At 43.2% G+C, this 18,317-nt stretch overlaps 1 protein-coding gene across 11 annotated transcripts in view; it reads right to left on the bottom strand.

The window, feature by feature from the left end:
- CTBS (chitobiase) overlaps window positions 1–18,317 on the bottom strand; it is a 63,385-nt gene that overhangs the window by 21,544 nt on the left and 23,524 nt on the right. For 10 of the 11 annotated variants that reach the window (XM_078072831.1, XM_078072821.1, XM_078072828.1 and 7 more), the window contains one exon: window positions 10,252–10,632. In XM_078072831.1, the coding sequence (XP_077928957.1) occupies window positions 10,252–10,410 (159 nt within the window). In that variant the 5' untranslated portion in view covers window positions 10,411–10,632. Of the gene's footprint in view, window positions 1–10,251; window positions 10,640–18,317 lie in introns of all 11 variants that reach the window. The other variant, XM_078072829.1, reaches the window with a different exon arrangement.

Raw genomic sequence — 18,317 nt, 5'->3', positions numbered from 1 at the left:
CAATCTAACAGCTAAGGTAAGCGAGGCAGAAGAATGAATTAGTAATCTAGAAGACCAATTGATAGAAAAGAAGGAAAAAGAGGAAGCCAGGGAGAAACTGGGGGTGAAACAACTCACAATCCATGAAAACAGAATCAGAGAAATAAGTGACACCATGAAAAGTTCCAATGTCAGAATTATTGGGATCCCTGAGGGGGTGGAGAGAGAGAGAGGACTAGAAGATATATTAGAGCAAATTGGAGCTGAGAACTTCCCTAATCTGGGGAATGAAACAAACATTCGTGTCCTAGAGGCAGAGAGGACCCCTCCCAAGATCAAGGAAAACAGGCCAATGCCCTGGCATGTAATAGTAAAACTCACAAATCTTAGAACCAAGGAAACCATCTTAAGGGCAGTTAGGGAGAAGAGATTCCTCACGTACAGAGCAAGGAACATCAGAATAACATCAGACCTATCCACAGAGACCTGGCAAGCCAGAAAGGGCTGGCAAGACATATTCAGGGTACAAAATGAGAAAAACATGCAGCCAAGAATACTTTACCTGGCAAGGCTGTCATTTAGAATGGATGGAGAGATGCTGAGCTTCCAAGACTGACAGAAACTGAAAGAATATGTGACCACTAAGCTGGCCCTGCAAGAAATATTAAGGGGGGGGTTCTATAAAAGGAGAAAGACCCCAACAGTGATATACAACAGAAATTTACAGAGACAATCTATAGAAACAAGGACTTCACAGGCAACATGATGACAAGAAATTCATATCTTTCAATAATCGCTCTTAACGTGAACGGCCTAAATGGTCCCATAAAACGGCACAGGGTTGCAGATTGGATAAAAAGACAGGACCCATCCATATGCTGTCTACAAGAGACTTATTTTGAACCTAAAGATACATCCAGACTGAAAGTGAAGGGATGGAGATCCATCTTCCATGCCAGCAGACCTCAAAAGAAAGCTGGGGTAGCAATTCTTATATCAGACAAATTAGATTTTAAGCTAAAGACTGTAGTTAGAGACACAGAAGGACACTATATCATTCTTAAAGGGTCTATCCAACAAGAAGATCTAACAATTATAAATATCTACACCCCCAATGGGAGCAGCCATCTACATAAGCCAACTGTTAAACAAAATAGAGAGTCATACTGATAATACATTAATTGTAGGAGACCTCAATACTCCACTCTCAGCAATAGACATATAAGCAGATCATCTAAGCAGAAAATCAACAAAGAAACAAGAGCTTTGAATGACACACTGGACCAGATGGACTTCAGAGATATATACAGAATATTCCACCCTAAAACAACAGATACTCATTCTTCTTGAGCGCACACAGAACTTTCTCCAGAATAGACCACACACTGGGTCACGAATCAGGTCTCAACTGATACCAAAAGACTGAGATTATTCCCTGCATATTCTCAGACCATAATGCTTTAAAACTGGAACTCAATCACAAGAAAAAATTTGGGAGAAATTCAAACACTTGGAAGCTAAAGACCACTCTGCTCAAGAATGTTTTGGTCAACCAGGTAATCAAAGAAGAACTTAAACAATTTATGGAAACCAATGAGAATGAAAACACATTGGTCCAAAACCTATGGGACACTGCAAAGGCAGTCCTATGGGGGAAATATATAGACATCCAAGCCTCACTCAAAAAGATAGAAAAATCCTGAATTCACCAACTAACTTTACACCTTAAAGAACTAGAGAAAAAGCAACACACGATGCCTAAGCCATGCATTAGAAGAGAAATAATTAAGATTAGAGCAGAGATCAATGAATTAGAAACCAGAAACACAGTAGACCAGATCAATGAAACTAGAAGCTGGTTCTTTGAAAGAATTAATAAGATTGAAAAACCACTGGCCAGACTTATCCAAAAGAAAAGAGAAAGGACGCAAATTAATAAAATTATGAATGAAAGGGGAGAGAGCACGACTAACACCAAGGAAATAGAAACAATTATTAGAAATTATTATCAACAACTATATGCCAATAAATTGAGCAATCTGGAAGAAATGGATGCCTTCCTGGAAACCTATAAACTCCCAAGACTGAAAGAGGAAGAAATTGACAACCTGAATAGGCCAATAACCAGTAATGAGATTGAAGCAGTGATCAAAAACCTCCCAAAAAACAAGAGTCCAGGGCCTGATGGATTCCCTGGGGAGCTCTACCACATTCAAAAAAGAAATAATACCTATTCTCCTGAAGCTGTTTCAAAAAACAGAAACAAAAGTAAAGCTTCCAGACTCATTCTATGAGGCCAGCATTACCTTAATCCCCAAACCAGGCAAAGACCCCATCAAAAAGGAAAATTTCAGACCGATATCCCTGATGAGTATGGATTCCAATATTCTCAACAAAATCCTAGCTAATAGGATCCAACAATACATTAAGAGGATCACCCACCACGACCAAGTGAGATTTATCCCTGGGATGCAAGTGTGGTTCAACATTCGCAAATCAATCAATGTGATAGAACACATTAATAAGAGGAGGGAGAAGAACCGTATGGTCCTCTCAATTGATGCAGAAAAAGCATTTGACAAAATACAACATCCTTTCCTGATTAAAACTCTTCAGAGTATAGGGATAGAGGGAACATTCCTCAGGTTCATAAAATCCATCTATGAAAAACCCACAACGAAGATCATACTCAATGGGGAAAAGAGGAAAGCCTTTCCCAGAAGATCAGGAACATGTCAAGGATGCCCACTCTTGCCACTATTGTTCAACATAGTACTAGAAGTCCTAGCAACAGCAATCAGACAACAAAAAGAAATAAAAGTTATTCAAATTGGCAAAGAAGAAGTCAAACTCTCTCTTTTCGCAGACGACATGATACTTTATGTGGAAAACCCAAAGACTCCACCCCCAAATTACTAGAACTCATCCAGCAATTCAGTAATGTGGCAGGATACAAAATCAATGCACAGAAATCAGTTGCTTTCTTATACACTAACAACGCAACTGTAGAAAGAGAAATTAAAGAAATGATTCCATTTACAATAGCACCAAAAACCATAAGATACCTCGGAATAAACCTAACCAAAGAGGTAAAGGATCTATACTCTAGGAACTACAAACACTCATGAAAGAAATTGAAGAAGACACAAAAAGATGGAAAAATATTCCATGCTCATGGATCGGAAGAATAAACATTGTTAAAATGTCTATGCTACCCAGAGCAATCTATACCTTCAATGCCATCCCGATCAAAATTCCAATGACATTTTTCAAAGTGCTGGAACAAACAATCCTAAAATTTGTACGGAATCAGAAAAGACCCCGAATCGCCAAGGAGATGTTGAAAAAGAAAAACAAAGCTGGGGGCATCACGTTGCCCGATTTCAAGCTATATTACAAAGCAGTGATCACCAAGACAGCATGGTACTGGCACAAAAACAGACATACAGACCAATGGAACAGAATAGAGAACCCAGATATGGACCCTCAACTCTATGGTCAAATAATCTTTGACAAAGCAGGAAAAAACATGCAATGGAAAAAAGACAGTCTCTTCAATAAATGGTGCTGGGCAAATTGGACAGCCACGTGCAGAAGAATGAAACTCGACCATTCTCTAACACCACTCACAAAGATAAACTCAAAGTGGATGAAAGACCTCAATGTGAGACAGGAATCCATCAAAATCCTAGAGGAGAACATAGGCAGTAACCTCTTCGACATTAGCCACAGCAACTTCTTTCAAGATACATCTCCAAAGGCAAGTGAAACAAAAGCAAAAATGAATTTTTGGGACTTTATCAAGATAAAAAGCTTCTGCACAGCAAAGGAAACAGTCAACAAAACAAAGAGGCAACCCACAGAATGGGAGAAGATATTTGCAAATGACACTACAGACAAAGGGCTGATTTCCAAGATCTATAAAGAACTTCCCAAACTCAACACCCAAAAAACAAATAATCAAATCAAAAAATGGGCATAAGACATGACACGTCTCAAAAGAAGACATACAAATGGCTAACAGACACATGAAAAAATGTTCATCGTCATTAGCCATCAGGGAAATTCAAATCAAAAACCACATTGAGATACCACCTTACACCAGTTAGAATGGCAAAAATTGACAAGGCAAGAAAGACAAATGTTGGAGAAGTTGTGGAGAAAGGGGAACCCTCTTAGACTGTTGGTGGGAATGCAAGTTGGTACAGCGTCTTTGGAAAACAGTGTGGAGGTTCCTCAAAAAATTAAAAATAAAGCTACCCTATGACCCAGCAATTGCACTACTGGGATTTACCCCAAAGACACAGATGTAGTGAAAAGAAGGGCCATATGCTCCCCAATGTTCAAAGCAGCAATGTCCACAATAGCCAAACTATGGAAAGAGCCGAGATGCCCTTCAACAGATGAATGGATAAAGAAGATGTGGTCCATATATACAATGGAATATTACTCAGCCATCAGAAAGGATGAATACCCAATTTTTGCATCAACATGGATGGGACTGGAGGAGATTATGTTAAGTGAAATAAGTCAAGCAGAGAAAGTCAATTATCATATGGTTTCACTTATTTGTGGAACATAAGGAATAGCATGGAGGACATTAGGAGAAGGAAGGGAAAAATGAAGCGGGGGGAATTTGAGGGGGAGACGAACCATGAGAGACTATGGACTCTGAGAAACAAACTGGGGGTTTTAGAGGGGAGGGGTGTGGGGGGTTGGGTTAGCCAGGTGATGGGTACTAAGGAGGGCACGTACTGCATGGAGCACTGGGTGTTATACTAAAACAATGAATCATGGAACACTACATCAAAAACTAATGATGTATGGTGACTAACATAATAAAATTAAATTTAAAAAATTAAAAAATTAAAAAGTAGAGAACTGATGGATACCAGAGGGGGAGGGATGGAGGGATGGGTAAAATAGGTGAAAGGGATTAAGAATACAGTTATGATGAGCACTGAGTAATGTACAGAACTGTTGAATCACTATATTGTACACCCTGAAATTAATACAACACTGTATGCTAATTATACTGGAATTTAAAAAATTTTAAATGACAAAGTATAGTTATTTTTAATAGAAGCAATTAGACCTTTACAATATTGAAGTATGTATCTCCTTTTATTAACTGTGGGTCAGAGGAGGCAGGGCAAAGTGCACTGCATGTCCTATGACTATTACAAGGGTGAGAGCGAGGAGTTCAAATGGGGGTGGATCTGAGAGTTAGAGGACCAACAGCAGTGCTTTAGGCCAAGGTATTTGGAGGATCTCTATTAATTTTGCCAGTTGAATCTTAATAGTGCCATTAGTGCATGTGACTAACCCTGAGGATTGAGGACAGTATGCACAATGAAAGTGTTGTAAAACCAGCCAAACAGCATAGAACCTGACCAGTAAAATAGGTTCCCTGATCACTGTGATATCTGAGAGGGGTGCCCCAGGTATAATCTTTTCTGACAGAAGCATTGGCCTGACTTAGAAGAGAAAGCTTTGGTCCAGTGAGAAAACACACAAACCATGACTAAAATATATTTATCCATGACTAAAATATATTTATCCATGAGAGGGGAAGTTGTCTAAAATGCATTTGTAGGAACAGATTTCTCTGGATGGTAGGCACTTTGGAAAGCCTCATTAACTTTTCCCCACCAAAATTTGTTCATAAATGCTATCATTTGTCAGCAGACTAATTGTTCAATGCATGTACAGTGGTTAAGTACAGGAAATTTAGAATTTCTGGTAGGGCCATAGTGTTATTTGGCCCACAACAGAGTTGTCTTTTTATGGAGCCAAAAATTATTAGATTTCCAATATTTTTCCCTTCTCTAGGGCCAATTGTTGGGTATTTCTGGTCAATTTTTCCAAAATTATCATTTGAGAGAACATCCCTTTGAGCTATGGGAGAGGTCTGGCCAATGATTTCCTTGAGAAGAGCAATTTTGGCAGAAATAGTGAGGTGGATTACTTTGTCCTCCAGGGAGTGAGTCTGAAATGCCAGGAACCTTCAGAGCTAGGGCAGTCAACAAAAATATGGCTTCTAATAAGTTTTGGACATAGGAGCCATTTTAAATTTTATTTCCATTAGAGATAAGGACAGCCCATTGTCCCCATAATATTCCAAAGTCATGAGCTACCCCCAAAACATAACAATAGTATAAATGTTTGCAGTTTTACCCTTGGCAAAATGGGGGAGGGGGTTAGGAGCCACAGGGTGCCAAGAAATAACAAAGTTATTTATTGCTTGGAGGTCTTGGGCAAACCTCCATCCTTGTCATTGGGTTTTCTCATAGCTAAAATAGGGGTATTACAGGCACTACTGCAGGAGACAATGAAGCCCCGAGCATTGTAATATTCTATTATGGACTTGATGTCTCCTTGAGAGCCTTATTTATAGGGCATTAATTATGGGAGAGGTTTTAAGGGATCTATTTGAATCTTGATGGGAGGTGCATTGGGGATTTTGCCAGTATCAATTGAGGCTTTTGCCCATAAAAAGGATGGTAGCTCAGCCGATACGAATAAATAAAATATGTTGAAGGGTCATTTAATTTCCTTGGTTGGCTATTTTCATTACCATTGTCAAATTCTAGAATTATTTCTCCCATTTGAGAAAAATATTAGCATGATACTTTTCTAAGAAATCTCAGCCCAATAAATGGAGGTAGAATAACTAAAGAGAAAAAGGGTAGGTCTCAAAGGGCCTACACAAAAGGGAAAATGTTCAGAGACAGGATCTTGCTGAGGTTTATTAGAGACCCCCCACTATTTGAACTGTTCTAGTGCTCTAAGGCCGGGGCTGCTCTGTAGCAGTGGGGTTAAGCACTGAGAGTGTAGTTCTGGTATCAGAAAAAACAGATTTTCATTTCCAGTCTGGAGAGTGGTTTCTCTGAAGCCAATTAAGAGGGAGGATTGAGAAGAGCCCCTATAATTCCTTGGAACTCTGTTACCGGGAATTAAGAGGACATTGGAAAGGCCAACGAGAAGGCTGAAGGTACCATTTAAGAATGCTTAAATTCATAAAACTCTCTTTTTCCCAATGCCCTGGCTCTTTAGAACAGTAACAACAGAAACTATGGGGATTTGGGTTTTGTTTAGCGGCCTTCATTTGCTGGAGTTGAAAATTGAGATTTTTAGCAGTCTTTCTTTTAGGTGGTTCATCAAGGAGGTGAGTGAGCGGATTTGCCAAATTAACTAAATCTGGAGTGGTAAGTTTCTTATTTCATCCTGATCCTTTTAACTAAAAGAGAAAGGTCCCAGTTAAGCCCATTAATAAACAGAATGAAATGCTACCCAGATGGATTCAACATCTACAGAAAGACCAGAATATTCTTAAAATACAATTTGGAGTTGATTGTAATAATCATAAACAGGTTTGTCAGGCTTTTGTGTATAAGCTTGAATCTTGTTTCAATCAGCAGGCTTAACAAAAGCTACTCTAATTGCTCAGTAGAGATTTCCCGTGAGTGTTCTAGCATCTTGTCAAAAATTTGGAGTTTTTCTAAATCACCATCAGGATGTTACCTTAGGGTTAGTTTCATCCAATATTTGGCCTGGTCCTCACCACTAAGCAGGTGGACTAGTTGATATAAATCTGAGATATGAAGTCTGAATATGCTAAATTTTTCAGCAAATTTATGGGGTACTCAGTCACTTTAGGAAACTTTATGGCTCACAATTCGGCCTTATAAGGGGGATCATAAGAAATAAGGGATCATAAGAAACTTGGGTTTTGTTTAGGTCAACAAAAAACTTGGAAGGTTTTGGAGCACCTGGGTGGCTCAGTCGGTTAAGCATCTGCCTTCAGCTCAGGTCATGATTTCAGGGTCCAGGGATCGAGCCCCACCTTGGGCTCTCTACTCAGCAGTCAGTGGGGAGTCTGCTTTTCCCTGTCCCTCTGCCCTTCTCACTCATGTGTTCTCTCCCGCTCTCCGATAAATAAAAAATAAAAAATAAAGTTTAAAAAAATAAAGAATATGGTTTTTAAGAGGCTCAGGAGAGGAAGGAGAAGACAGATTCATGTCTGCAAAGAAGATGAGGGAGGGAAAGGGGCCCTCAGAAGCCATTTAGACTCCTTTCAATTGTTTGCCTCAGTTAGGTTAGAAACAGTATCTTTCAAAGATGCAAACTTAGAATCCTGAGAACATCTGGAAGCCTCGAGGTACCATTTAAAATAAGCATCCCATTCAGTTTTTTGTTTTGGAGCCATAGCTAACTTCGAGTAAAGCAGGTTTGGGGAGATCGAAATTCCCCATAATGGCCATTGATGTTCTACATTTTGGTTAAGTCAGTCCATTTAGTTATAAATGCATATGAGAGAGACCATAGTTTTTTTGTTAAAGATTTTATTTATTTGAGAGTGCGAGAGTGAGCGAGCGAGCGGGGCGGGGGGGAGGCAGGAGAAGCAGGCTCCCCACTGAGCAGGGAGCCGTACACGGGGCTTGATCCCAGGACCCCGAGATTACAACCTGAGCTGAAGGCAGCCGCTCAACTGACTGAGCCACCCAGGTGCCCTGAGACCATAGTTTTAAAACAAAACTGGCCAGAGCCTGGCCGGGGACACCCTCAAAGCATTGATGACTGGGATCCCATTTCCTGAAGGTTTTTCTCTAAAGAGAAAAATTCCTAAACAGCAGTTTCAACAGAACAGCCTGGTTCCAGAAGGAATCAGACCAAAGGCCAACACAGTTCCAGTAGGAACAGTCCAGTTCCAGACAGGAGTCCTACCAAGGGCCCAAGTGAGTACTCTCAGAAAACAAACAAAAACACGGCCTTAAAACAAATCCCAAATAATGTCTGGAAAACTCAAACACAAAGCATGGAGCTTGAAATCCGGAACAAAACTTACCCTCAAACCCCAGGGTCGGCAAGAAAGCAATGAGCACAGGCTCCGTGGGTACCAGCACCTGTTTGCTTACCAGCCCCAGAGCTGCTGGGATCTTCTCTGGATCCCACTTCTGATCACTAAGTAATGTTAACCTTAAAAAAAAAAGCTGTCAGCTATTTTACCAGGAAAGAAGTGTTTATTTGGGAATAGCAGAGAATTGCAAACCAGGACAAACGAGCTACAGCAAAACCACGAAACAAAGAAGAAAAACACTCCTTTTGGAGGAAAAGGGGAAGTTAGGAAGACTGTTATAAACAAAACATCAGTTGGAGTAAACTGGGAGTTTGAAGTATAGTGGCTTTTGATTGGCTAAGTTGTAACGATGTCTCATTGGTTGGGCTGTTGCCAGAAAGGAGGAAAGCCTTTCTTCTCCCTGTTAGGGTAGTAAAGTAGCACCACCTGCAAAGTACCCCTGCTTTCCCTATTGGGTCTGTACTTGAGGAGGAGGTGAGCGCTCCCCCTGCCTGGCCTCCTGACCATTACTTTAGGAAGTTTCCTTCCTTTTTTTTTTTTTAATTTAAATTTTAGTTAGTGAGCATACATGCAGTGCAATATGGGTTTCTGGAGTAGAATTCAGTGATTCATCACTTACACACAACACCCAGTGCTCATCGTAACAAGGCCCTCTTTAATACCCAAGAAACAACAGATGTTGGTGGGGATGCAGAGAAAGGGGAACCCTCTTGCACTGTTGGTGGGAATGCAAACGGATGCAGCCACTCTGGAGAACAGTATGGAGGCTCCTCAAAAAGTTAAAGGAGGTTTCCGTCTATTATTTTTCACAGGATTAAGCCTTTCCTCCTTCAACTCCTGTTGTAGTCATCAAACTCTAGGGGTCAGGTGGTTTTCACATTGCCTGTGAAAGGGTGTTTGATTAAAGTTCCCCAAAGCCTTATAAATTGTTAGGTGGGTACAAGGAGAATTATTTTTACCATCCTTCTTGGATTGTTTTGAGGCGCCTAAAAGAAGGGCTGGTAGATAGGGAAAAGCAAAGGTAAGTAGAACATTCTGCATTCCAGTGTTGTGTTGGAGTGCTGAGATTCTCTGATGCTAAATATTCATTCTCTTAGAAAACGGTGGAACTTGCTACTTAGGAAATACCTCATTATCCTACCTCCTTGCTAGTATGTCCAGAGTGCCCCCCGAGAGGCACTGCAGGGCAATGGAAGGACCTTGCCTTTGGGGGTCAGACCTGGGTTTGAACACCTGCCTCAACCTCTCGGAATTTCCTCATCACACGACGAAGGAATCCATGAAGAGGCCCTCAGGGAGTGGTCAAAGTTGGTGACTGCACCCACACCACCTCTTCGTAGGGCTGAGTTTTACTCTAACTTCTTACCAGGCCATAAGGACCAGACCCGAAAGGGCGAGGGAGAGGCACTGACCTCGAAGTCACGGTGCTGGGTGATGGGCTGGCACAACGCTGGATCCTGGCAAGGGCAGTGGGCCCCTGCCCAGAATGGCAGCAGCAGCACAGCGAGCCCAGGGACGCCATGTGGTAGGCGGGCGAGGAGGCACAGGCGACCAAGCTGCGGCGGGGACATGACGGCAGCCACTCCTCGGCGGGAGCGGGTTCCTCCACCTGCTGGCTCCGGTGGAGACTCTCAGCAAGGCGGCCCCTGCCTCGGGGCAGAGCGGACTTGGGAGGGGCTGACACAGGAAGGGCTGGGCAGTCTTGGCCAATGGGGACAAGAAGGTGGGGTGAAGGAGAAAGGCTGCCTTGAACACCTGCCCTGGCAAGCCAGTGCCTCGGGCCCCCAGCAGACCTGTTGACTCAATCAAGTCAACATCATCAGTCCCGTTTATACCCCCTCAACACTCTGCACCTGCCTTCGTGTCATGGCCCTTTGTACTCCTTGTACAGTTTGAAAGTGGAGGGGGCCCCCCAAATGGAGAAGTAGGGGACCTGGATAGGGATGACTGAGCACCATGGTTGGAATGGGGGAGGGGGTTCGGGAGCTTTCCTGGTGTGCTCTGAAACTGGCCCCCGCACACAGAGGGCAGGGAGAGACGGAAGAAAGAGGCAGGTCACTCCAGGTTGGCAGGTGGCCGTTTTAATAAGACCAGTGGAGCTTACATACGAGGCTTGTCTTGAGCGGCAGCCCTCCAGATCTTAAAAAGCTTTATAAAGGGGCCCCAACTGGGCTCAGTCACATAGGTCGTGCAGGTGTTTTCAATACTACATCACCATCTCAAGGCTATGTCCTTGGAGCAGCCCTTGGGAGCAGGAAAGGCCAGCGGAACCCACATTCCAAGGACAGACGAAGGGGTGAGGAGCCTCAGAGCGCTCACAGGTCAATCGGCGGTCATGTCTTTTTGATGACACTCCCAACACTCCACCCCTGGTGACCAGTTCTTACAATCTCATGTGCCTCCCTCTTCCACAATGAGCCCTGAGTGGTCAGCAAGGGGTTTCATTAACATGGAGGTGGCTCTTTTGGTGGCTATCTGGGCATTGGAGGCAGATGCCATAGTGACGATACAGGTACACGTAAGAGAAAACACAGATGAAGACAATAATTCCCCAGGTTAGTGACAACTCTTTCTATCAAAAGCCCCAGGATCCAAACCATCAATTTATTAAATCCTCTAGGCTGGGAGTTGGATCACTCAGGGCATTCACCTGTGTCTTCCTGTGATTTAATAAGGATGATACATTAGCAGACTCATTAGGTAGGAGCTGAGAACATTTAGTTTTGATAATGGCACAGGTGCCTCCCTGTGAGGTAGGAATAATGTCCAAGGCCATCCTATGTTAGAGGACAGTTTTTCTCATTAGAGTCATTTCAGTGCTCAGTAAGGACAGATTTTTTTGGCTATCATTCAGGGCTTGCTGACTGAATTCAGCCAGGGTTTCTCCACGTGCTGTACCATCCTCCAAGGCCGTGGAGGGAACGAAGACTGTAGCCAGTAACCGTACCAGGGAGACAGTGCCCACCTGGGCTTGAGGAGAGAGGGAGGTTGGCAGCTTTAGGAGTCTGCCTCAGTTGTGCATACTGTGCATGTTGGCCAGGGCGGCAGCAGTGTCAGGCATGAGGAGACAGACTGGGGACAGGATATGCCAGAATAGGACCCTTGCCTTCTCCTCTCTCTCAATGTGTCTGTTCCATTTCAGGCACAGTGCATTTCAACAGGTCCAGCTTGCAGCAGGACAATGGATCCCAGTGGAGAATGAGTAGTCCCTCCTCACCCAGGAATGTGAAGTAACTCGCCAGCCCTGTCAGCATGCCCCATTGCAAATTCCAGTAGATCATTCCTTTCCCAGGCATGACGGGGCTTGGTGTTCTCAGCAGCATGGCATGCTGACCCATGGTTGAGAGTTGGAGCAAGGGCTGTTTCCTGTCACGTCCACACCTGTTTGGTGTTGGGGGCCTTGTCAGGGGTCCCCAGTCTGGGATATGGGGCAACTGGTCCTACTCACTGATTATTCAAACGTATTAAAGCCTAGACAGTACTTTAGTCTACCTGCCGAAGGTGGTTTTATCTATTAATTTAATCTGCTGTGTTAATATTTTTTCTCTCTACCAACCCTGCTGCTTATGGATCATGGGGGAGGTGAAACCTCCATTTGATGTCTTTTTTTTTTTTTTGCCCAGTCTTATATATCATGACCTTCAAAATGTGACTCCCCAGTTGCTATCTATTTGATGAGGCTACCCATACATAGTTCTCAGTTTCTCTAATCCCCTAATGGCGGCAGCCTGCCGTGCGCAGCGGCAAGGGAAAGCTTGGGTTAGGCCAGATGCAGTGTGCACACAAACCAGGGCATATGTGGACTCTTCACTTGGAGGGGGCCAATATAATCAGTTTGCCAGTTCTTCAGCGGTTGGGGACTGCAGCAAATGGCCCCAGATTCTTCCAGCAGTTGCCTTGGGAGCTGTTTAGAACACACAGGACAGCCTGTTCCCTCCTTAGTGAAGTCACTGTACTCCAAGGGCAACTTGGCATCATTGACAAAATGCCATCCCACCCGGGCATTGTGATGGCCGTTCTTTCTGTGCACCCAACCTGCTGTCCCTACGAAGGCTCATTAGCTAAGGCCTGCGCCTGACGTGGGGCATCAGCTTCCCGATTGCCGGGGGGTCGGTGCCTCATGAGCTGTGGCGTGGAAAACAGAGAGGCCTGCCTCAGACAAGATCTTGCAGGTGGACTCGAATGTCTTCCCACACATCTTTACCCCACAAGGGCTTATTCGTAATCATCCACCCCTTGGCCTCGCATTGTCCAAGCCATAGAGCTAATCCCTTTGGTAGAGCCCAGCTGTCAGTGTAAAGGGTTAACGGTCAGGGCTCCTGCGTGATCACTGGCCAGACCACTCAGCTCCACCCAGCGGCTGCAGTGGGAGAGGCCCTACCTGGGGGGGAGCGCTGTGTACCCTGCTAGGAGCGGCTGCTCTATGGGGTATATTGGGTTTCGTCCCCTTCCAGAACTGGGACCAAAACCCTAGGGGCACTCTCCCCTCTGTCTACCCGTATCTTTGGAGTCACGGACATATTTAACTCAAGTGTTAGCCCTATTTGGGAGATGCCCAGAGCTTTAATCGGCTTTGCTAGTATTTTTGCTTTCTCAAAACCAGCTTGCTGCTCTGATCCCCAGTCCCACGTGTGCCCTTTCTTTACCCGGCAGAATAAGAGATGGAAGCACTATGCCAGGTAGGGAAGAAAAGTCCTCCCCAACCCCCAAATCTCTACACAGGCTTGCACCTCCTTCACATTTTTAGGGGTTGGATAGGATTGTACCTTATCAATCATAACTTTTGGGACAACGTTAAGTCTTACCCGACCAGATGATACCCAAAACCTCACGGCAGTGCCTGGGCCTTGACTTTTCTGTGGCTTCACTGCCCCTCCTTTCCCTGGCAGAGTCCCCAGCAGAGCCTGTAAGATGTCCCATGGCAGAGGCAAATCTCTGCATGTTAACATTATGCCCACTGATGTACATTTTACTGACGTGAGGAAGGAGAACAGGGACAGGTCCCAGCCACCATCCCATGACAGATTGTGGGGCTATGCAGGTAGCCTTGGGGGAGTACTTAAAAGGTTTATTATCATCCCTCCTACATGAAGGCAGATTGATCCTGGTTACCAGAAACCTGTACTTGTCCAAGTCTTTTCCATGAATCTCCTGAGGAAAACAGCAACTCTGCAAGTGACAGACTTAAAAATGGCCATGGTTAAAGATCTGATGGGAGTTTCTTATAAACCTGGTAAAGACAACACCTACAAACCTTGTTTTTAATTTAATTTAATTTAACTATACACTTTGTTTATCATTTTTTAATTTAATTCATTATAAAACTTTGTTTATAATTTTTTATCAAGAGCAGACCAACAATACAAGAAAATGTTGTCTTTTTAATAGAGAGAAAACCACATTTTAATCTTATACCAGTGTACTTTTTAAACTCATTTATTCCAATCTTCATCAGTCCTGACCACCCATAAAATTCCTTTCCAAAGATTCCCCTTCACAAACCTTCTACAACTTTCTTTTTCATTCAGATTTTGTTCTACGTTTTTCCTCTCTAAAAAACCAAACTCAATTTAGGACAATATTGCTTTTACTTTTCCCCTCAGTAAAAATGTATTTTCATTCCTTATACCTTTCTCATACCTCTCCTCCTTTCCCTCCCTACAGAGTTGTTTTCCTTATCATTTTCAGCAGTCTGTATTTGAAAAAGCCTTTCCCCCACCTTTTCTTTCTTTAGTCCCTGTGGGCAATGTTTTGGTTATCACCTGGAGTGTTACATTTTAAAGACAGGATGAGAGTTACAAATTCAAGGGACAGAGAATGCAAGTTTTCTCCTAAAAGTTTCAAGGGCAATTGCTATTTAAAATTTTCCTTTGTATTAAGGGTCAGAAGACATGCAGCTTATCATCATTTACTATAATCTTTTTAAAATTTTTTCATTACTTTTTAGAGATTCCACCTCCTAGTGTCCTAATCAGGCTTTGTCACAAGTGCCCTGATCTCTGTGGTATCTTGTGCCCTCCTAGCTTTGAAAAACAGCACTTTAAGGTCTCTAACTTTTTATCCTGCTCTTCCATCTTGTCAAATACAAACATCTAATTTTGCTTCATCTCGTGCTTAAACTACAATAAAAACTGAAGCCCATAAGGACAAGGAGGTGACAGCAACATAATTTTGGAAGCTGGAAAACACGAGAGGTAAGTACGCCATACCCCAACAGTAGGGAAAGCTGAGAAACAACCCAATTTAAACCACAGAAATCCTCAAAATGTTCCAGAACTGCAAGAGGAGCCTCAGGAATTCAGGGTCAAGGGGGGGAACAGGAGGAGGTTGTCTGAAAATAAGGGGACAGGTGTCGGCTTGGGGCAGATAGGTTACACATGGAATATAAAAATAGCAATGGGCTCTGTTCAAAGTAGGTAATACCCCTTTGCTCACTTAATTCTCACAACAACCCATGAGACAGACTCAACTATTGTCATCTCCAGTTTACAGATGAAGGGGCACCAGAAGTTAAATAACACTTTCACACAGATAGTAAGGTGTGGAGCTAGGCTTTGAACTTAGGCAGTGTAGCTCCAAAGGCCACGATCTTAAGTATGCTATTCAGTCTCCATCCCACAGCTGAGAAGAGCAAGGCTCAGGCCGGTCACATGCTTGGGATCCCCATCCCTCGCTGCCCTTGAGCAAGAATCATCAGTTCAGATGGAGGAACACAGCAACCCAGGGCCATTTTCAGCAACACAGCAGTGTTATTTTGGTAGATGGTGACTTAAATTAGATAACAAGACTACAGTCAGCTTTGCCGCGATGGAGAAAACAGTCACCATTAGGGTGACACAATCCAAGACTCTACCATAAGAGTGTGCAGCATAGGCCAGGATAGCTCCCAGAATCTCCAGGGGCCATTCTTACCACACTTTGAATAGAAGCTCTCAGAGTCCCACCTTACACCCATCTTCCCCTCCCATACTCAGTAGTGTTCAGCCCTTACTGGGGTCCTCCAGTATCACAAGGTCACCACCCCACTGAGTAAGCAGCCCAGCCTACTGTAGGGAAAGTAATAATTACAAAAAGCTTCTTAACCTTGAGCTGGAAATTGTCTACTATTACCCTAATTGGCCCTGGGTTTTCCTTTGGGGGGACCTCCAGAACAACTCCAATAGCTTTTCCACAAGGTACTCTTCAGGTATTCAAGATGAACAACCAATATCTCCTCCTCTTCTGCTTCCCAAATTTTTCCTTGTCTGGACTAAATAAATCAAATTCCCTCAACTGTTCCTCATATAACATAGTTTTCAAACTTTTCACCATCCACCGGGAACCTTTTTTGATGAGCTTTAAGGACATGGTGCACAGCTAATCTGTGCATTCCAGCTCAGGCATGATCCGGCCAATGCAGCAGATGGCAAAATTGTTACCTCCTATGAGTTGACATGCCTTAGTGCTTTGGGGGCAGTAATGACATCTTAGCTTTCTGGGCAGCGATATACCTCTTGGCTCGTAACAAATTCATGACCCTCTTACTACGTCTGTTTGACAGAAGTATTGTTCAACCGGTTCTCTTCCGTCTTGTACGCATGCAGTCAATTTGCTTAATGTAGAAAGGACTTTACATCCATCTCTTGAAATCCTATCTTACTGGAGCCAGTCCATCTTGCATGCAGAGACTCAGAGACAATGTGTCCTCATGTACTCCAATTAGAGTAGTTTAGGAAAAAAGCTGACAACCTGTCACCCTAACACTTTAAAATGGCTTCTGTCTGCATGCATGGACAGCGCCGAAAAGGTGTCCACTCACCTGCTGCCAAACAGCGGGGACCAACAGGGACAGAGGTGTCCCTGGAACTGCTGACGCTCTGGGGGCTGTTCCTAGGGCCGCTTTGCCTCTCTTTGCTTTTCACAGCTCTCATTTTTAATCCAAAAGCAACCAGAATAAACTTCAAGAAGACACTAGGATGCAAAATCTTTTCATAGAATGGACAGAAATGCCTCTGACAGTCTGCAAATATTTCCTTGACAGTTTATGTGTACATCAGGGGGTTGTCTCTAAAACTTTGGTGGTGTTATCTCTTATTTTGAATGAAGACCAAGTCCTCAGAAATAATTGGGCTTTTACGCGATATAACATCAAACGTGTAGAAAACAGTTTATAATTTATAGTGTGCTTTTACTAAGCAATAAGAGTATTTTGCAATGTTATGGCATACTGTTTTTGTTTCAAAACCAATTTTAAAGTTCTTATAGTTGAAAATTCTGATTAAAATATTAAGTTTTCTAACCCTGGCTCCTAGGTGTGTGTGTGTGTTTTTTTTTAATGTCCCTTTCCAGTGCAAGAAAAAAAAGTGTCATGAGCTGTTCTAGCATGAACGAGAAACAGCTGTGGCCATAACTGTACATTCCGTGAGTCCCATCTCTATTGCCTGGGTGATCCTGCTTAGGGCTTGCTTGCTTTCTTCATCAATGGAAGACGTGTTCCTTCAGAATTGGAATTCACTGAGGAATAAGACCTGTCTTATATCTGTGGGACAATTTGAATTTTAGTTGGTAGCTCTCCAGTGGAATCTTTGAGCAAAGGGAAATCAGCTACGGATGATACCGCTTGATGAAACAGGACACCGTACAGCTGTAATTTTAAGCAGAGAAACAGAGCCAAATAAAATTTTTTAAAAGTATCCACTCTATAATCAAAACTGAAGCCTCATTAAATGCCATCTAACAAAAAACTAAAAGAGCTAGTAATGGGCAACAAAATGATCATGTTAAGAATTCTGACAACAGGCAGAATCATTATGGAAAGCAAAGGAAGGGGGCAAAGCAATGGAATCACAAACAGAATGATTAGCCTCACTGAGCTCAGATTTATTAGATAAAGTCCAGTTGGTTATCCTCACGAGGTCAGAACCTTACCATATGGTGACTTTTCACAGAATCCAAAAGGATGGGAAACAGGGCCCATTTAAATTACATATTGAATTAATAATGGCAAAATAACCAATAGTCTCCTTGGTATGGAGTTTTTAAATTACGCTTTTAAATACTAATAATATTTGTGATCACTATCACATCATTAACAGCAACAGTATAAGTAATTATTTTTAGCTGCCATGTCGCTGTCCACAATGCACTTTAATACATATATATATTATCTCATTAAAACACGACCAGTGACTAGTCACAGATTCAGATACAGTACCTCTCTAGCATATTGCAAATAGATATGTGAAGCTCAATCCTTGAACTGGGGCACGATTACCACCAACTTTAGTCCCTTGCCTTTGTAAGGACGCCAAGGATTTCCCTTGCCCCCCTCCCCGCCCCTGACCGCGTTTGCTTGGCTGGCGCCGTGCACACTGCTGCTGACGCTGCACCGCGGCTGTCCCTGCTCTCCGTACTACGGCTCGTTTTGCCCAAGACCCTCTGTGCTGCGGTTTGTTTTCTTCCAAGAGTGTTTGCTTTTGCTCTTGCTGGGGAGGCGGCG

This window comes from Halichoerus grypus, chromosome 5 (assembly GCF_964656455.1).
Source record: "Halichoerus grypus chromosome 5, mHalGry1.hap1.1, whole genome shotgun sequence".
In the NCBI taxonomy this organism is placed as follows: Eukaryota; Metazoa; Chordata; class Mammalia; order Carnivora; family Phocidae; genus Halichoerus; species Halichoerus grypus.
The sequence above is the reverse complement of the archived record's forward strand: the minus strand, read 5'-3'. Positions and strand labels throughout refer to the sequence as shown.